At 40.2% G+C, this 19,368-nt stretch overlaps 1 protein-coding gene across 1 annotated transcript in view; it reads right to left on the reverse strand.

Annotated features, from left to right (window-relative positions):
* Positions 1 to 18,872, reverse strand: part of whrnb (whirlin b) — a 97,267-nt gene extending 78,395 nt beyond the window's left edge. The window contains 1 exon segment of the mRNA XM_062381156.1: positions 17,810 to 18,872. Within this exon segment, the coding sequence (XP_062237140.1) occupies positions 17,810 to 18,520 (711 nt within the window). The 5' untranslated portion in view covers positions 18,521 to 18,872.
* Between the last annotated feature and the right edge of the window lie 496 nt (positions 18,873 to 19,368).

The following is a 19,368-nucleotide window of genomic DNA, read 5'->3' on the forward strand; positions in this document are numbered from 1 at the left end:
AAGCACATATTTGACTTACATTACAGTATCAAATATTGTTTGAAATAACCAATGACATGTTGTTAGTTAGTAATTGTTCACTTCATGACTACGGCCTTCCAATGGTGCTTGTGATCTCATGGCTGCAATATGGAACATTGTGTATAGGGTGTATTTGGCATTCAAGTGGTTAAGATATGTGAGACATTGATATTAATATCCATTGTGTAAAGAATTTGTTAACAATATTTGTCTTTTCTGTGTCATGTTATTATTTTATTTAATTGTTTTTTCCCCTACATATTTTATACTGGTACAAGAAACTGCATTTAAATTATAAAGTAAAAAGATATATAGTATACATTTATACATTTTTTTTAAAACTAAAATATGATTTTTTATATGTATCTTAGGTTTTAGGTTGGACAAAAACAAAAAGTTCAATGAGTCAAAAGACATGAGCAGACAGATCCAACAAGTTGATTCAGAATAGAAAAATATTACTGTTATGGTGGATCATAGTTTACAAACCCACTTCCACAACTTTGACTTGGTACATTTACCATAGTTGCCCATGGTATTTCTAGGTAATGAGGGGTTATTAGCGACATTTTAGGTCCACTCACTTTTATTTTGAACCCCCCAAAAAGGCTAGTTCATCCAGGTTAATTCCCATCAAGAATGGAACTGATGGCAATAACTACTAAACAGTTATAAACCAATTAATTTGGTTTAGAAAACACTGTTCACTCTACACCGCTTTGGATGGTTATATACAAGTGGGTATGGACGTGATAAAGACCATCATGAACACTCTCCTAAACATGAAACTTTCTGCATCTTGAATGACACATTTTTTATTTATTTTTTAGAAGTATAATTTAATTTCTACTCGATTACATCTCTGCGAAAACAGCACAACTTCTTGCGTGAGCATACAGAATATTTTGGTGCTGTTCAAAGGATATTTTAGAACTCCTCTCTGCTGGAAACTGGGTCTGGTCTGCGTCTCTGTCCTGCTTCTATGATGGATGACGCTCATCCAGCGGCTCTGCCGGATATGTCACCATTGCAGTGGCACAACAGCTATTTGATTAAAAGTTCTCTATGTGGTGTGACAGCTCAATTTCTTTTGAGAGAAGTATGAGGAGGGACGATGGAAATTGCTCTGACAGGTGATCGGTCTCTAAGTGGAGGTCATTATAGACAGTTAAACACGGGGGACCTACAAAACTTCTTAAATTAGAAGTCATGTAAATGAGTCATTAACTTTACACTAAACCAATTAAATATTCTGTCCTCAAATGTTTTTTTATCCTCTTCAGAATAATTAAAAGGGTTTTTGTTATGCAAGCAATTATTAGGTTTTGGTTGTCTAATTACCCCTCCATCTATCCACTATCTATATTGTATATCCTCTTGAGGGTCAGGGTTAGAGATGATCCAAGCTGCAGTGGGTGATGTGGTGCACCCTGGACAGGTCGCCAACATATCACAGCTACGGTCAATTCAGAGATAAAGGTTACCCCAGTGCCACAATTCTTAAGCCTGGATGCCAGACGAACTTAGCCCCGCCCACAACATTTTTGGTCGGGCAGTTCGGTCTGGATCCGCTCCATTGGGAAAAAATTATGCCCCGACCGGGCCAATCAGATTGTCAGGGCGGGCTTTATACGATGATTGACAGATGATCAACGGTAACGTAATCAACCACGTCATCAAAGTCGCCTTGGGTTGAATTCGTTTTCAACAAACATGCCTGCCGCTGGCGAGCTGAGATACGTAGATGCTGCCATTGAGTCTGTTTTAGAAGACATTGACAGCGCATTCATTTTGAAAGAGGAACAGAGAACGTGGAGGCGACGCCAAAGCAACACACTAATCCCTATCGCCCCGGCGCTTGGCTGTTCACAACGGACACTGAAGCGACGCTGAACCGCCGGGCAGCACTAATAATATCACCCGTTGATCCAGTAGATCGCTGCACGGCTTTGTGCCAGTCACACCGGAGGCTGAAGCACCGCGCTGCACCAAGGCTGCCTCGCGGTGCTTCAGCCTCCGGTGTGACAGGCACAAAGTTTTAACATGGGAGTGGATGGGAGCCAGCTGTTATTTAAGGCTTGGTGCTGCGCTGAAGCGTCCGGTGTGAACCCGGCGTTAGTAAATAACTCAAAATGCGTTGCTTAGCATAGTTCACATACTACGTTGCTCTGATTGGTTGTAGGTCTATCCAATTGAGCGAAGAGGAATTGGTTAATTCCACAGTTAAGTGTTATGAACTGGCATTTGAATATGCAGAGAAAAACAATATCCCTGTCCCTGCCAATTGGACAGAGAAACAATGTGCCGGTAAGCTAGGGTGTGCAAGAGATCACATGAATCATAATAATCATAAATGTGCTTAATTGACCAATCCCCGTGATTCTGTTACTAGTCCGATATAAATGGTTGTCAATCTAGCTGTCGGGATTTTAACTATAACAACATGTGTTGTTATGGTAGTTTTAATGTGGAAAAAGTAAGTGGACCACTTTACCCCGTAGCTGGGGTAAAGTGGGACACAAGACCACTTTTTTAAAATCATATTTTCACTGCCCTTTGTTCTGAAGACATTTCGATCATTTCCATTGCTATAAGATATCATGAATTAATAGAAAATGTGTAAATTTGACTGACATATCATTTTAGCTCGCCTAGAGGGGAGAAAATGTAAAAATTGTCCCACATTACCCCGCTCTCCCCTACCCAGCTCCTAACCAACATTCAGATTAAAATATTTTATCACACTGTTAACTCCAATTTTAAACTTTCTTTTAATGATGTACTCAATTGTACACTTCATTAATTTTGAAGTTGGTAAATGTTTATGTAAAAGTTATTTGTCTCTTTTTTTTTAAATTGCATTTTTATTGGAATTGAGGCACTGACTATTACAATATATGGGCCTCTGCTGCCATTGCTATGATAAAAAGGGTCTGTCTGAGGTCAAAGCAATTGTGGAGCATTGTTGAGATTACAGCCAGGTCAAACATGAAGATGTTGTCACTCATCTTCTTCTTCCGTTTGGTTTATTGATAGATGGCTACCAATATGTGGAACGCATATCTCACAAATTGTTCTTCTTATCGGCTTCGCACTTGGCATGAGTATTGTTAAGGGCCAAAGGAAGTGCAGCATAACATTTTATGCACTTTGGAATTGCAATATGTTCAATGTCAATAAAAGTGACCATCAGCTGGGAGTCAGTTTGGACGTGATTGACGTCGTCAACCACGACAATTGGTGTGTTCACAACAAAGGCAATTGATTCTACAGGTCAGGATTCTCCAAACTGAGCCGAGCTTCACTGAACTTGAAATAATCCGGTGAGCATCTCTTTGTGCTTCAGCAGGTTCTGCTGGGGTCCAGCAGCAGGTCTTTATTTGCTCAATTGCTGCAGGTCAGTTTAATAGTTTAAGAAAGAAAGCTACAACCAGCATTACCACCGACTAAGCAAACAGCCCATTTTTGTTTTCCATGTCTTCTTCTTGGCTACGATTTTATTAGTTAATTGCTTTTCTGGTCATGGTTAGAAAAGGCTGTGGTCTGATCTATAACATAAGTTCACAGATACATGGCATTCAAAGTGTTTATTTACCTTTAACCAAACCCCCGTTGCAACAGCATCGCGTACCAGGAAGTCAATAGTACGGGAGAATTTCACCCTAAACATGGTTCGAAAAAAAAATATGTGCAATATCTGTAGAGCGGACCTGCTCTCCATGGAAGCAGGACACGAGCATTTGAGGAGGAGGCACGTATGACATCGTAACGTACACGACGCAGACTCGCCTCGGTAAGATAGCATGTTAGCAAGCTTGCTATTAAGGTATATACCTATGCGCAGGATTCTAGAATCCATTACAAACATATTGTTTAAATTTTTTTTTAACGAGTTTAACAGCATAACGTTATCCTATTGCCTGACAAATGTATTTTTTAATTACCATAATGCAGTCTTAAGAAGACTGTAGTCTCGTTTGTTTTTATTGCTGATTCTGTCCCTTACCTTTTTGTTAACAGGAAAAATTGATACTTAATTTTTTTTTTTTTTTTATTAGCACTTTGCCTGTCCTTGGTTTTAAATGGACAAAAACTTGATTTTTCTTTGCTTTTCTTGTGTCAACAGTACCCTAATATGCAGCGAAGTTTATTAAAAGATTTTTTTTTTGAATAAAGTATCGATCTTTATTGGCTTTATTTTCTGTCATCACATGCCTCGAAAAACCTCAAGCTAAATTTAAAAGCTGTTGGCTAAATAAGAGCAATTGAGAATTTGTGTCATTCATAATCCGATTAGTCAATCAATCGTTTCAATAATCGATGACTAATCGAATATCAGAAACGTTGTTAGTTGCAGCCCTAGTGACATACAGAGTCTGTCATGGTATACAACAGTTTATTCATTACAACAGCACATACTTTCTAAGTGTTGCTCTTTTGAAGACGTTCAACTTATGACATTTATTTTTAAACAGAAGTGTAGCCTAAAAAAAACGTTTGAGGGCACACAGAGCAGTCTATGTCTCCTTTACCAAATTATGGCCCTGATGACATTAAAGTATCAGGCTACTCAACGGACGCTGATGAAAAGAGCGACCTAGATAAAACAAAGAGAGTGATGGTAGTCTGCAACTATAGCTTCACTAAAAAATGAGATTGCAGCACTATAAAGGAAGTCTCTGCAGGCACGTTGATTCACTTTGTTCAGTGTTGTATCACATAAGTGAATTAGAGGATGAGGCAGAAGTAGCTGCTTTCTATTCTGGGCCCAACATTTCTGCATGCTCCGAGCCATTCAGAGATAGAGCGAGGAAAAGGTCAGCCCTGTAACCCTCAGAAAGCAGCGACACTCGAGCATTTTTGGCTATTTGGGCTATATTTGCTTCCCCAAGGTGCTCGAGCCAGGATGGAGTGGGTGGAAGAGGAGCTCTCAGTGGGTTTTGCGTGGAGCCGGATGGGTAGGCGGAAGACGAGAGGGAGGGAGGGAATTGTTGCTAAGACGGAGGTGGTAGATGGGTTTATTTTTATATTAGAGGAGAGGTGATGTCCGGGACAAGAGGCCAATGCAGACATTGGCGGTAGACAGCTAGTCTACAGGAGCCACTTCGAGGGCCCTTCAATGTGAATGTACTGTTGCTTCACTCTCAGAGCAGCTTATGCTAAAGTCACTTACAGTTGTAATCATCACCAGGATATATAGAACTCTCTTTAAAATGAAAATATATTCCTACTGAATACACCTTAAATAAAACATCAACATGTATGCAGATGATCTTGTTATGTATGTATCTGCTGTTACACATTTATTTCCAACAGATTTTCTTTCAGGACACTTTCTGACGAAACCTGACCTTTCCAAGTGAGCAGATGGAGGCTTTGTTTGGTAGTTTCTTCCAAGTGTTACTGATAAATTCTATGAGACAAATTTTGATTTGTGAATATGGGCTATAATAAAAACTGATTGATTGATTGATAAGTCTGTTTTAAAATAGTTATTTATGTTATAAAAATGTAGTGTGACAGATTGTGATATGTCAGCGGCTCCACTACTGGGGGCTCCACTACTCCCTACTGGACTGACTTCAAATGATGGCAGAATGTGAGATTCATCTCTACATACAGTCACTGGTGTCGAGAAGCAGAACATCTATTGTACAGTAGCAAAGAGGGAAGCAAACAGTAAAGTTGTGTATTGACTTTCACATACAGTACAGTGGTAAATAGAGCTAACATGTGTGTGTGTGGGGGGGGTGGGTGCCCATGCACCATTAGCTATATACAGTATATAGGACTACATACATTCCTGAGAGCTCTAAAGCCATGATCATTTTGTTTTTCTGCTGAGTTTGTTTGTATGCTTGTTTGTGTTTGTTTGTGTATGTGTGTGTGTGTGTGTGTGTTTGTGGCAGAAGTATATTGAGTTAAATAGACTGTCACCTCAAATCTCCTGTGCCTGCTGCTTTCCTTTACTTGTTCATTTGTCACAGTTACTGCACCCGATCTCTCTCTCTCTCTCTCTCTCTCTCTCTCTCTCTCTGCTGGCTGCTTGCAATTACCTCCAGCTACATTTAGCAGCTATGTGATTACCACTGAAGCATGAGCAAGAGCTGGTACAAAAGTATCATCTCACTGTTATTTCTATTTTATTAAATCATTTATGGTAAGTTTGCATTTATTACTGCTGATTTGAGGTGAAGATGAATTTGTGCATCTTCCGCAAAATTTCCACATGCAAGAATATAGTTCCCTTTTCTGCCCATTTGAACCCTAACCCTAACCCTAACCTGAACCATAAAGATTATCTTAATATAACGAATCACTGAACAAACTTGACGGGCAGGGTAAGGTTAGGTCAAATATTCCTAGTAGTTAGTATATTAAAAAAAAGAAGATCCATAGCTTTCTCTCTAGATCACTGCTTAATCCTTTATTTCTTATTCACTGATGTTCTCAGTTGGACTTCTCTTGCCACTACATTACATAAACATCAACATATCCTCCCTTTTCCCTAATAAGTAGTTCTGTGTGAATACTGCACTTGTAGCAGTGTTGATATACTTGTAATAAACCTTCAGTCAGCAACAACATCAGACTCCACCCTGACAGATCTGAACCTGAGAACAGAGACTTCAGGGGAGCCTGGAACTCCATTGGGCCGTGGAAACAGCCTAAAGAGGTGTTTACATGGCACAGTAGCACTGCCTCTGTCTCTCTATCTTTAGGATGAAGATGTAAGTGTGTACACAAAACACAACAAAAATGATGGACTACTAGGTGTATGAAAATGCATTCCATGTGGACTGAAAGTGACCTCAGCGTGAGTGGATGCAACTGACTGTTTCAGGCGGAAAAACTAATTCTACCCCAAAGCAGTGAAAATAATCTTAATTCAAAGTAAATGTGTCAACAACCTTATTTTCATGACTAAGATAAGACGATGATGAGACCAATATCATTCGACAGTACAGTGACTGCCATTACCTCTGGACTTGATTATTGTAATTCTCTATTATCATGCTACAGCAGGGGGTCTTTCAAGACTCTGCAACTCGTCCAGAATGAACTAACAAGAACCAGGGAGAGAGATCAAACTTATCCCATATTAACTTCACTACACTGAGCTCCTGTTGAATTTAGAATCCTCACCTACAAGGCCCCTAATATTATGGCACCATCATAACTAAAAGAGCTCATAGTATCACATCAACCCAGTATAGAGCACTGCACTTAGTATACTTGTCGTCCCTGAAGTCTCTAAAAGTAAAGTAGGATCCAGGACTTTCGGCTATCAAGCTCCTCTCCTGTGACATCATCTTCCACTTTCAGTTCGGGAGGCAGACACCATCTGTATGTTTAAGAGTAGGTTTAAAACCTTCCTTTATGATAAACCTTATAGTTAGAACTGTTCCAGGCTTGTCTTAGACCTGCTCTTAGTAATGCTTCTATAGGTCTAGAATTTCGGGGGGGGACACATGACACACAGAGCTTCTCTTTCCCCTTCTCCCTCTTTATCACATTAATGTCATATTAATACATGTTACTGATTTGACTTCTTCCTCAGAGTCCTTGAACAAATCTTTTCGGCAAAGAAGAGATTAAAATGGACAGATATTTTGTCAATTAAGAACTAGGTGTGGTTAATACGATTGTATGATTGTAAACTAACAAAGACACAGAATGTAAGACTAAATTAAAGCAAATGTTAAAAAAATAGCACACACCCACAGAAAAAAATAACACATGTAGTATTTACTGTGCCTGTGTAAACACAACAAATTCATGAACGCATGCATATGCAAATGCATGTAAACAAACATTTATTGGACAAACCCAAACTTGTATTCACATCCACACATCTAAAGTCTGTCTCTTAATCTTTCTCTTACACACACACAAACACACACACATACACACACACATGCAGTTCTGCTCTCTGCTTCACTGTAGCTACATGTCAGGCTGCTCCTCCACATCAGGGAGCCGATTCCCATTTGCTTCTCCCACACACTGACGCCTGTTACCTAGAATATGTGCTTTGAAAAATGGAGAGCTGCGTTCAAGGACCCTTGACAACAGCAGCATCCAGCAGTGGAGTTTTGACAGGGAGAAGAAGCCACGGGAGCCGAGCAGCCAGCGAGGTTTGTCCTACCAACAAGCGGTCATGTCACTTTGGCTCTATCAAGTTGACAACAAAAGATAACCACACCTACTGAAATACTTCTCGCAGCTCGAATCACCACGGACTAACCTGAAGCAGAGAGTGGGGCGGGGGGGCTTGTTGAAGGACTAATGTGCTTGATGGAGTTATTTGGTTGTGATTACGTAATCCCTTTTTTCCCCCACACACATTGAGAATGAAGCAGTCATTGTTTAAAAATAAAATCAAACAGATTTACACATCTGTTTGATGCACTGGGATGTGCACTTGGCTATATTGCTGCCTAAATACCTTATTCACAACACATAGGGTAACAAGTGAAAAAGGAATAAATGTCTCAATGAAAAGCATCAGGTGGGCGGCTGTGGCTGAAGAGTAGAGTGGTCGTCCTCCAACCTGAAGGTCGGCAGTTCGATCCCCAGTCTGACCCATCTGCATGCCGAAGTGTCCTTGGGCAAGATACTGAACCCTGAATTGCCCCCCATAGAATAACAAAGTGCTGCGAATAGATGCACTGTATGAATGTGTGTGTAAAGGGGTGAATGTAAAACTGTACTGTAAAGAGCTTTGCCTGGTCATCAAGACTAGAAAAGCGCTATATAAATTCAAAACCATTTACCATATATCCTGCACGTCTGTTATACCCCAATCAGGCAATGCTAACTTTTTGATAATCTAATGTTGCAGTTTCATAATTAATTCATCCTGACATCTTTTATGATGATGACGGATGATCTAAATAAACTGTAGATTGAGTAATTTCCCTACCTGCATGAGTGTGCCTTTGCATGTCTGTGCATGTGTTTGGGATGAATAAATGGATCTTAAACTTCATAGTGACAACAGGATGACAAAAATCCTATGATCAGAATAAGTATTTGATCTTTATGAGCTTCAGGTCATGTCTATAGTCCTACAGGATGCAGAAATATAACAAATAAAAGCTTTTTTTTTGTGATTTTCTGAATTCAATGACATAATTCTGAATGTCATAAATGATAGTGAATCATTTTCTGAACAATATACTTTTTATATTGTCTTTCTATTATTTGCAGTATATCATAGAAAATGTGTTATTCTGTTCATATTATTGTTGAAATTGATCTTTAACTAAGTAACTCCAACTGTTCATCATCTGGAGATTTAGTGAAAATCCATCAATGCATTGTTGTGTTACTCTGAAAACACACACACGTGACACACAAAGGCGAAAACAATACCCTGCTTGCATCCATGAGCTGGTGCACAGTGTAAAAATAAATTCATTTCAGATGAGGTTATATCCTTGGCTTTTTCTGTTATGCTCATGTAGTCAGGGGTCTTTTATTAAAACGGATGTGAATGCCTGTTAATTCATTAAAAGCTGTAAATCCCATGTTCCCCTTCCCACCAGTATTTCTTGCCAAATGCCCAATGCATCTCTACCTCTCGAGGATCAGCTTCAAGGAGATGGCTGGCATGAAATCCCACAAACATCTGTACCACGTTATGTCTGCGAGGCATGCTGATTTTCACAACAGTATTAGCGTGATGTTTCAACGGCCATTTAACATGGATGTTCTGTTGTATTGTACCTGTGCCAGCGTTTATTCAAAATGACAACACATCTCACAGGACCTCGCCTGTGCTGTCGAGGAAGAGTGAAGTGGTCAAAGGGTCATCAGAGGAAATAGTCCCTGCAGACTGCCCAAGTGAAATGCACCTGATAAAGGCAGCTTAACATAACGTTTGTCTCTGTATTTTTTAGAGAACAGTATCTGTGCCGTGTTATTATGATACTACACACAGTCGCTCCAGCAATTGGACTTTTTAAACATCAGAGAGCATATAACTTGTATAATTGCAGAGTTGGTCATGTAATATAACAAGGTTTAGGTTGGATTATTATTTTTAAATTAAAAAAATCTATATAACAAAGTGAGAAAAAGGTAGAGCAGATATGTAATCCCTATCAACAAATGAAAAAAAAAAATATATAAATCATGTCCGAGAAGAAGAAAGAAGAAGTGAATTCTAGGCCTACCCCTTTTTTCATAGTTCATCAAAAACACTGTGTATTAATATTGAAGCATTGTAGCCATTACATCTGGGTTCAACTAGAATTTTTATTAATTTTCATTATTTACAAGTTGGAACATTTACTAAATCTGTTAATAAGGTAAAGAGAGGCTCATGATATAGATACAGTATAAGCACTATAGGTAGAGTAAACAGGCGGGCAATCAAAAAAGAAGAAAATGTTGTGAGATTAAACTATTTCGTGTCAACAGCTTGGTGTGGTATATCAGTATATCAACAAAAGAATAATGAAGTCGATAATTGATGGATCCTTTTTGTCTCAGCCAAATGAGACGGTTGTTTTTCATTGAATTTCAGCAGCGTTATTATCATATCAGGGATAACGGACAGTATCAACAAACTGGTGTCTTGCACATTCTTGGCAGGGATGCTGAAGAATGAGGGCAGCACCAGTGTCTAATGGACAGAAGAGCTATACAAATATATGAATGTGTTATCTAATGTGCTGCAGTAGCACTTATATTATATTATGTATATTAAACTCTCCCCAGTGACTGTTTGGCAGCTCGTTCAAGAAAATAAAGCGCAGGACTAGATATGTGTATGTTAGTAGGTAAGAGTACAAATTACACGTGATCTTTAGAGCAGATGTGTCTGTTTCATTTCATTTGATACAAATCAGCAGCCTAAGCTTAAGACTAAGTGAAAACAATACAATGCACTTGTCCACATTATGTAAATGTCATCATCAGACATTGTGTATGACGCTCTGTGAGGTAAGTAAGCCAGTAAGCAGCAACTATATGTGCACTCCTCCAAGCAGTGGATCAGAAACAAAATAAATCAAGATGAATGGCAGAAAAAATGAATTCACACAAAGCAGTGTTGTTTGTTTTACATAATTTTCCCACATTCTGTTTAGTAACACTAAACACTTAAAATGATTATTATGAAAAAGAAAATGAGTTGTGCCTGGTTTGCTGGCCTGGCCCTTATTCTGAGGGTTTCCAACACTGGTTTTGTTAGCAGTGGTCTAACAAAGTGAAAATCTCCGAAGTCTACATTAACAGATATAACTTTAAATGTTTAAAAAGACCAACTTTAGAGAAAACTAATCCTCTAAGTCCATTCAGACTGATTTCTTAAACAATCAAACTACTTTAATAGATTGAATTCTCACAGTTTTTTTGTGAAACACCCCAGTGCTTCTCCCGACTTTTTTTATTTTATTCATTATTGGCTGCTGAGCTTCAGTGGGGGACACAGTGGGCCTCAGCTCCCAGAATCCTAATTTCACACATATAAATAGACACAGATCGATGCTCTCTCTGCAGCTCAAACATCACTGAATGTCCCATGAATATATACTCCAGTTTCAAATGTGAAGCAGTGAGGATGGATTGTGTTGACGCACATTCCCCTGTGCAGTCTCCAGGGTTAATATTCTGTCAGAGTATCTAAAAGGAATACACAACAAAAACTTTCGGCAAGGGAAGTGAGAAGGCTGGTGAGAGTGATAAAGAAGAAATGGAGCGAGGAAGTGAAGAGAAGGGTAAGAGAAGAAGAAAGGGCATGTGTGAGGCAAGCAAGGGCGTAGACAGATCTCTGACCATTCTGGCCATGGTAAAGAGTACTTTCCAGTAGACAATAGACTAAAGGACTTAAACAAATTGAAGACCTCAAGCAGACATGGGTCTGTTTGTGCTTTTTTTGTGTTTTGCTTCAAACAAACCAGGTAAATAAACTAAGTAAATAAACCAGGTAAATAAACCAAATAACAGGAAAAGGGATCCAAGCACGTTCACTATCTGCTGTGATTGTGTGCTAGCCTACCACGTTTTGTAACAATAGCAGCCACTTTTAGAAATGGATGAGGTTAAATTACAAATTGTACTATGGGAATTTGATTGACAGATACTATATTATGAAGAATATTATGATTTTCTGTTTATCTGCAGCAACATAGTTGTCTGCAGTGACACAACAGAATGTGTTATTGTTGCGGGAAATTTAATTAATAATTTTATAAACAAGTCTTTTGAGCATTTTAACAAATTATCTTTGGAACTACTCTCTTTGACTTTCCATGCATGAGTTTATAGTAAATATTACAACTGCCAGTGTTGGCGTTCACTCTCCAGTCAGGTTAATTTCTACCCGAACCCGTTTCAGATCATTTCTCTCTTTATTAAATACTTGTTTCACACAGCAGGTTTAGGTAGATGTTCCACAGGTCCATTTGATGGCCAACAGTTGTGATGAGTGAAATCTCAAACCTATTTCAGTCCCAACATTCAGACGACCCAAGAGGCGCTTTGTTACTGAGGCATGACCCTGCTAATAAACTGGATATTTTTAGTCACAGTTTTATGTTCGTATTAGGTAGAAAATCCATCTGCTGCTTGTTTCCAGGAAAAATACATTATAAGACAGGATAAACAAAAATGTATTGTGTAGTCAGATTCTTCTTTCACTCCTCTCAAGTCCCTTTTTAGTGAGCTAGAAATGGATTGTGTAAATCAACTGTGCCTGTGTGTGTATGTGACTGTGCGTTGCATTCTGTTTTGATAAGGTCTGTTATGTATGAAATGAAGTCTGCCGTTTGTGAAATGTTGTTGTGTGTCGACCCTCAGGGCCATCTTATCTTTGTGTTAATTCTGTGTAACAGTTGTGTAACAGAACAGTCTGAGGTCTGGTCGAGTTTCAGACCTTTCAGTGTTTTTGTTAATTGTTTTTGTTAATTGTTTCTGTTAATTGTTTCTGTTAATTGTTTTTGTTATGTTGCTGCTTATTAGTTGTAACAAATTTTAATCCATCCACAGACAGGGGGTGAAAACAATATCCCTGCTCATACATTTTGCATTTTACGTTTTACTTTACTTTTTTATATATCTTTTATCTTAAACAGAGTATTGTATTGATGTGTATTGATTCATATTTTTCTACTTGCTATTTTACGTATTGCAGAAGGGGAGGGGCCACCATGGCATTTTCAAACTTGTGACAAATAGAAAGAAAGAGGACCTAGTTAACCCAACATTGTGTCACCATCATTGAATTCATCCGAACCCATTTGATAAATATCAAGACATTAACATAACTCTCTAATTTTAACTTTCCAAAATATTGAGCTATCCTGATACGCCACTTTAAATAAAGTCTAACTTTTCTTGCTGTGTTCAGGGGCAAGTCAGCGCATTAATTTATAAAGTGCAGAATTGCCTGACAAAATCTAGGATAAATACATTTATCTTCCCAAATGAGGTCCTCTGTGTAAGCAGCTACCTCTCTGGCCTTTACCACCCTGCTGCTCAACACCTTTGAAGTCACGTGCCAGACAAGCTTAGGCCCCTGGTGCAGCAAGCTTACACGTAAGCAGCTTCATTAAGAACTGTAATGAATCACTTGGCACGTGGTGGGAGCAGTGATGAAGACAGGGCGAGAGCCCCCGCCTTGAGCAGGAGCTAGAAATATTAGCAGTGTTTACATCTGAATATTAAAGGAGCAGCACACTCGTCCCAGAGGAACTATTAATTATAGATAAGCAGTAAACATAGATTATTGTATGCAATAAGACTCGACAATATTGTCTTAATTTGTCAATGAGAAAATAAACAGTTTACATCACCCTAAATCAGGTTGTCGTTTTCACATTTTCACACATTTGGAGAAATAAAACATGTGCTCTCTTTCTGAGTGTGATATCAACATCAACAGAGTGGACCTAGCTTAGCATTAGGACTGGAAGCAAGGGGAATTAGGGAATTTTTCTAGCTGGAGTTCTAAAAAACATGCAGGGCAATCTCCATAGCTCACTCATTGCCATGTGTAATCATGTTGTTTAATCCGTTTCAGTAGTTAGAGGTCATACACTGACACTGCGCTGCTGATTGGTCTTGCTTTTTGGCAACAAAATCCAAGCAATGATATAATTTCATCACTCAGTCAATCGGTTTAAATTCAGTCTCCAGCCAATAAGAAAGAGAGTGGTGGCTCTAATAAAGGACCAGAGACATAAGGTCCAGCCTTCAGAGCGTCGTAATTCCCATCTCTAAGGTCGGTTGAGTGTCCTCTGGTTGTGAAGTGTGCTGAACCTGGAGTTAAGGCCTGGATCAGAGGTCACAAATATCCAGACGTTCCCATTTATCTGATAGGCTGAACAAAATAAGCTGTAACACATCATCAAATAAAAAGAGCTGTTAAGCTATTTTCTCCCCCCCATGTTGGACTAATTCTATCCCTGTATAGGCAGGTGAAAAGCCTCTTTATTTGCTCCAAAATAAGAATCTGCCCAAGGCTTGAGCTATTCAGCCTCCGCAAAAGTGTTGTTTCTGTTTGGAAATTGCTGTAGGTGGAGTATATTAAAGTCTGGCTCAGGGATAAAAGCTTGCAAGGTCATAAAAAAGTCCTGCAGTCAGACAGACAAATGCATGCAGGAAATAAAACATTAATGTCTGGGACAATAAAACAGAACATCATCAGGGATATTGTTAAACAACTGAGGATCAGATTTATTTGCTTCTTGAGACCTTTGTCTAATCTGTTCAGTAAGATCTTTATAAACATTATTTACCGCGGGCCTGATAAAGCACAAGTAATATGTTGTGTACAAGTTACACATTTGCCAGGTTTCCATCCAAATGTACTACACATTTAAATACATAACAAATTTCCAGAACGATTCTAAATTAATAAAATTGAATTCATGTACATTTCAATCCGCTACTGTTATGTGACTATTTGGCATAATTCTTCTTGAAAATATGGCAGAACTAGAGGATACAACAGGATGTCTCATCACATTTCTGTTTGCTTCATGTATTAATGTATTTCTTCTCTTGACACAGATCTGAGGTGAAGCAGAGGTTTTAGTCACAGGCTTAATGTAAATTACATTTAACGTCCACACTCAGATTCTTTATGCACAAAATTAAAGCAAGAGATTGTAAATAAATGTTGGGATTTCATTGTCTGTAGACTGCCACTATTCACTTTTCTAGTTTCGATGACCACTCAGTGTTTAACAGGATAGTTTACATTCACCCATTCACAAACATTTTTATGCAGTGCGTGTGCAGGACTTTCTCTTCTACTTCCAAACAGGCATCAGGGTCAATTTGCGTTTCAGTGCCTTGCCCAAGGACACTTCAGGACCAGAATGGGGTAAATCGGGATCAAACAGCCGAGCTTCTAGTTAGTGGGTGACCCACTCTCATCTCTCAAGAATACAGTGATAGTGCTGTTGTACAACATTAATTTTACAATAAAAAAAGGAACTAAACTTCACATCCAATTTGGCATCATTTATATCAAAACTAGAAACAATTGGTTTGAAGACATGCTTTGGATGTTGCTGTGTCGTAAGTTTTTCTACTGTATTCCCTGACTTTTTTTTAATACATTTCCTATATATTATTTATATAATTAATAAGTGTATTACATAGAAACTACTCTTTCCATTTGAATGGAGTAAATGAATGAACCACTTCACTTTGTTGTATTGTTGCCTCTGTAATACCACTGGTTATTACTGCCAGCAAAATGAATGTCCTTGTTGTTTAAACATCATATCTTCGGACGCAAAGACTTGTCCAAACAAGGAAACCTGTAGGCTCCTTCTTCTTCCTTTTCTTCTTCTATTATTTCATGCTGTCTCAACTTCCTGCTATTGGTCCAACTTAAAAAAAAGGGGGTTTTACACTACAAACGAGCCAAACCATGGTTGAGTTTGATCTGGTCCAAAACCACCTTTTTTGGTCTGACTACATTTTGGTGCATGGTCCAGGAAATATCCGAGGGGCCTTTCACACCTGTTATTTGCCAATGGAGGCATGGCTGAAGCATTGGAGTCCACAAAACACATTTGGAGTTTCAGGATAAACAGGGTTGCAGGCAAATCCAATACAATTTGGGTAACTAGTGATAAATTTTTCAATCGTAAAAAAAACACAGAAAAAAATGCCTCCATATTGGTCCTGTGTACGAAAGCCCCAACATCCAAATTCAACTCTTACACAAGGGCAAAATAAAACGTAAACACTTCACCCATCCCTCCACCAGCGTAGGGGTTAGATAAGGAGTGAATTTTCCTTTTTCTGTGGCCTATCCCTTTAAATTAACCTCAGACCTAAGACACGATGACCAAGAGACCAAACCCTTTTACTGTCACAGCAAAAATCTGACGCACTACAGGATCTGATCGTGTTGACATGAAAACTGTATGGAATCTGGGGCTAGTGGGTCCCCATGTAAAAAACCTACTTTCTCTCTCCATTTGATTTGCCTAAGCTTTGAGATGTGCACTTTCTACCGAGGCTTTATCTCTATTTTAAAAGTTTTCTCACAAGTAATCACAGTTACTGGGACATTGTCTGTGGAAAGACTAATTGCTGTAATTAAATGCCATTTTTCAATGCTATGTGCAGCACAAATGGAATTCTATCAACCGGGTGGAGGCAGAGATAAGAGGCCAGCAAGAGAGAAGATATAGCTTGCGGACAAATCAAAATTATATGAAATTAAAGCTCACTCAATTTGGTTCAACTGACCCTTTAATTGTATATGAGACCCCCCCCCCCCACATGTAATACTGCACTTCCAGTACAGAATGTGGAAAAAGGCTACTGACTATAATATAAGGGGGGCGGTGTGGCCTAGTGGTTAGAGTGATGGTTCTTCAACAAGAAGGTTGCCAGGTCAAACCCCACTCTCTCCCATCTGCATTCCGAAGTATCCTTGGCAAGATACTGAACGTGAATGTTGAGTGTACTAATTGTAAGTCGCTTTGGACAAAAGCGTCAGCCAAATGTAATGTAATAACCTTTATCTTGCAGGCTGTCTGTTCATTCAAGTTTCCTCAGCAGTTGGAAAATCCCTATTTTGCTCCTTTTAAATTAATCTCATTATACATTATGATTGTTGATTAGTATCATTATAGCAAAAATGACTTAAACTAGCTAAGCAAAGAAAATTCAAAGTTTTGATAAACAATTTATCGCTGTAGTCATTTGGGGAAAAAGCCCAAAGCCTTTGCTGGTTCCAGCTTCACAGATGTGAGGATATATATTATATAACTTTGGCTTTTGGCCTGTTGGCAAAGCAACAACATCAGAAGTGGTACTTGGGGGTTGACACTAAACTTAACACTAAATTGATTAATCAAAGAATAATGAAAAGTGGACTGTAAATCTCATGGGATCCCTGATTCTATGGCATGAAAAAGGGAAACAACATTTGGGGGTTTTGTTGTAAGAAAAAGCGACATAGTGAACTTAAGGGTTCATCTTGGCTCATGGCGCCAGCAGTCATAGAACATTAAGCCACGGCCAAGTGGTGTAGAATAATGAATAAAAGGGATCTAGCTGGACTAGAGGCGTTTGCAGTAGGAGAAAGCAGCGCTGTTTGTAGGGCAGCACTTCATTTCCTTTGTAGTAACGTTCTCTGTGCCTGAAGCATACAGTGTTTACAACCGGAACGCATGCGTAAAATCTAACAGGCTCACGCACTCTGATCGGATTCTTCCCCTCATGGAGATTATATCGTGTAGCCTTTTTAGATATAAACTATAAGATTACAGCAACAACTCACTCACGGGCACATATGAAGCCCTACCTTCACCGCGTCTATGTGAGAGACATTGCTGAACATCATGTCGTTCACGGTCACGATCTGGTCCCCGATCCTCAGTCCTTCTCTCTCGGCCGATGAGCCAGGTTCCACTAGGGACACGTAGATCCCGACGCCGTGCTCCGACCCTCCACGAATGCTAAAGCCCAGACCCTCGTGGCTCCGGGAGCGCGTCAGGGTCACCTGGCGCACATCTCCAAAGGAGCCCTCGAGGAACTGCGGGGCCAAGGATGCTGAGAGCTCCGCCGCGGCGCTGAACCCGTCCGGGCAGCCCATGGTGAGGGGCTGCTCCTGGATGGAACTCACATAGTTTTGCAGAGCTGAGTCACCCTCGTCTCCAAAGCTCTCCGCGCTGCCGTTGCTGGGGAGCAGGTCTGTCTTCAGGTAGAGTCCCTCGGACGTGTACTGGTCGAACAGCAGCTGGTCGGACCGCGGGATGACAAGGCGCAGCATGGGCAGCAGCTGTCGTTTGCCGGGCGTGCTGAGAATCACTTTGAGAGTTTGAACCAGGTCGAAGACGTTGCGCTTGGCGTGGTACACATTGAGACAGTGAATGAAGTGCTCCCGCTCCACGTCGCTGAGCAGCAGGTTCAGAGCGTTGTGGAGCCGCCGGACGTTCGCCGAGAGCGCACGGCCGCCTGAGCCACCCGAGTTCAGGGGTGTGTTGAGCGACGCGCGCTCCAGATCAGCGCTCATCCTGCAACATAACGAGGGGACAGTGCATCATACAGACCGGAGGACGGGTCAGGCATTTGGTTAATTCCCCTTTCGAGTCGATTCGGCCGTTTGAAAGCAACGCGTGCAACAGCTCACCGCCTGTCGGGAAACCTCAACAGGTGACCGGAGATCCGTGCGCGTAACGGCGCTGATGTGACCCACGCTGCACACGCTGCATCAGCCGAAAACAAACTGTCCCCCAAGTGATGCGCGCATTTTTATCTGGCACTGGTTAACTCACTGGTCTCTCTGTCCCGTTGTCTTTTATTCCAGGAACAACAAAAGCGTGCCCGCGCTGTCTTCACTGGGAAAACTCCCGCAGGTCTCTACAGCGGAGCCTCCTCTGTGCGCAATTGGCTGAGCGAGCTGGAGTGAAAGCTCCCGGACCCTTTGTGTGTAGGAAATGACGCAGGTGTGTGTGAGTGTGTGTGTGTGTGTGTGTGTGTGTGTGTGTGTGTGTGTTTTTGTGTGTGTGTGTGAGTGTGTGCGTGTTGCTTAGAAACTGACAACACTATTCACCCTCATTTAAATGCTTATTTCTGGCACCGGCTGATGTCATACACTGTTGAGTAAAGCAGGAATAGGACGATTTTAAACCACTAAGTGTTTTTCACAATTTCCTGAACCAAAGGCGACTCTCTACTGTGGGGCTAGTGTGATTCATCTGTAAAACTTAAAAGCGTATATGCACTTGTTCACCTTGGAGATTGTTGGTTCATGTGGGAGCAGATGACAGTAGGTGTCTGCCTGTCACCCTTTAAGCTTATCAAGCTGCATTATAGCAAATGCCTCCCTGAGACTCCTTGTCATAACTGTAGTCCATGGCT

This window comes from Platichthys flesus, chromosome 3, assembly GCF_949316205.1.
Source record: "Platichthys flesus chromosome 3, fPlaFle2.1, whole genome shotgun sequence".
Lineage (NCBI taxonomy): Eukaryota > Metazoa > Chordata > Actinopteri > Pleuronectiformes > Pleuronectidae > Platichthys > Platichthys flesus.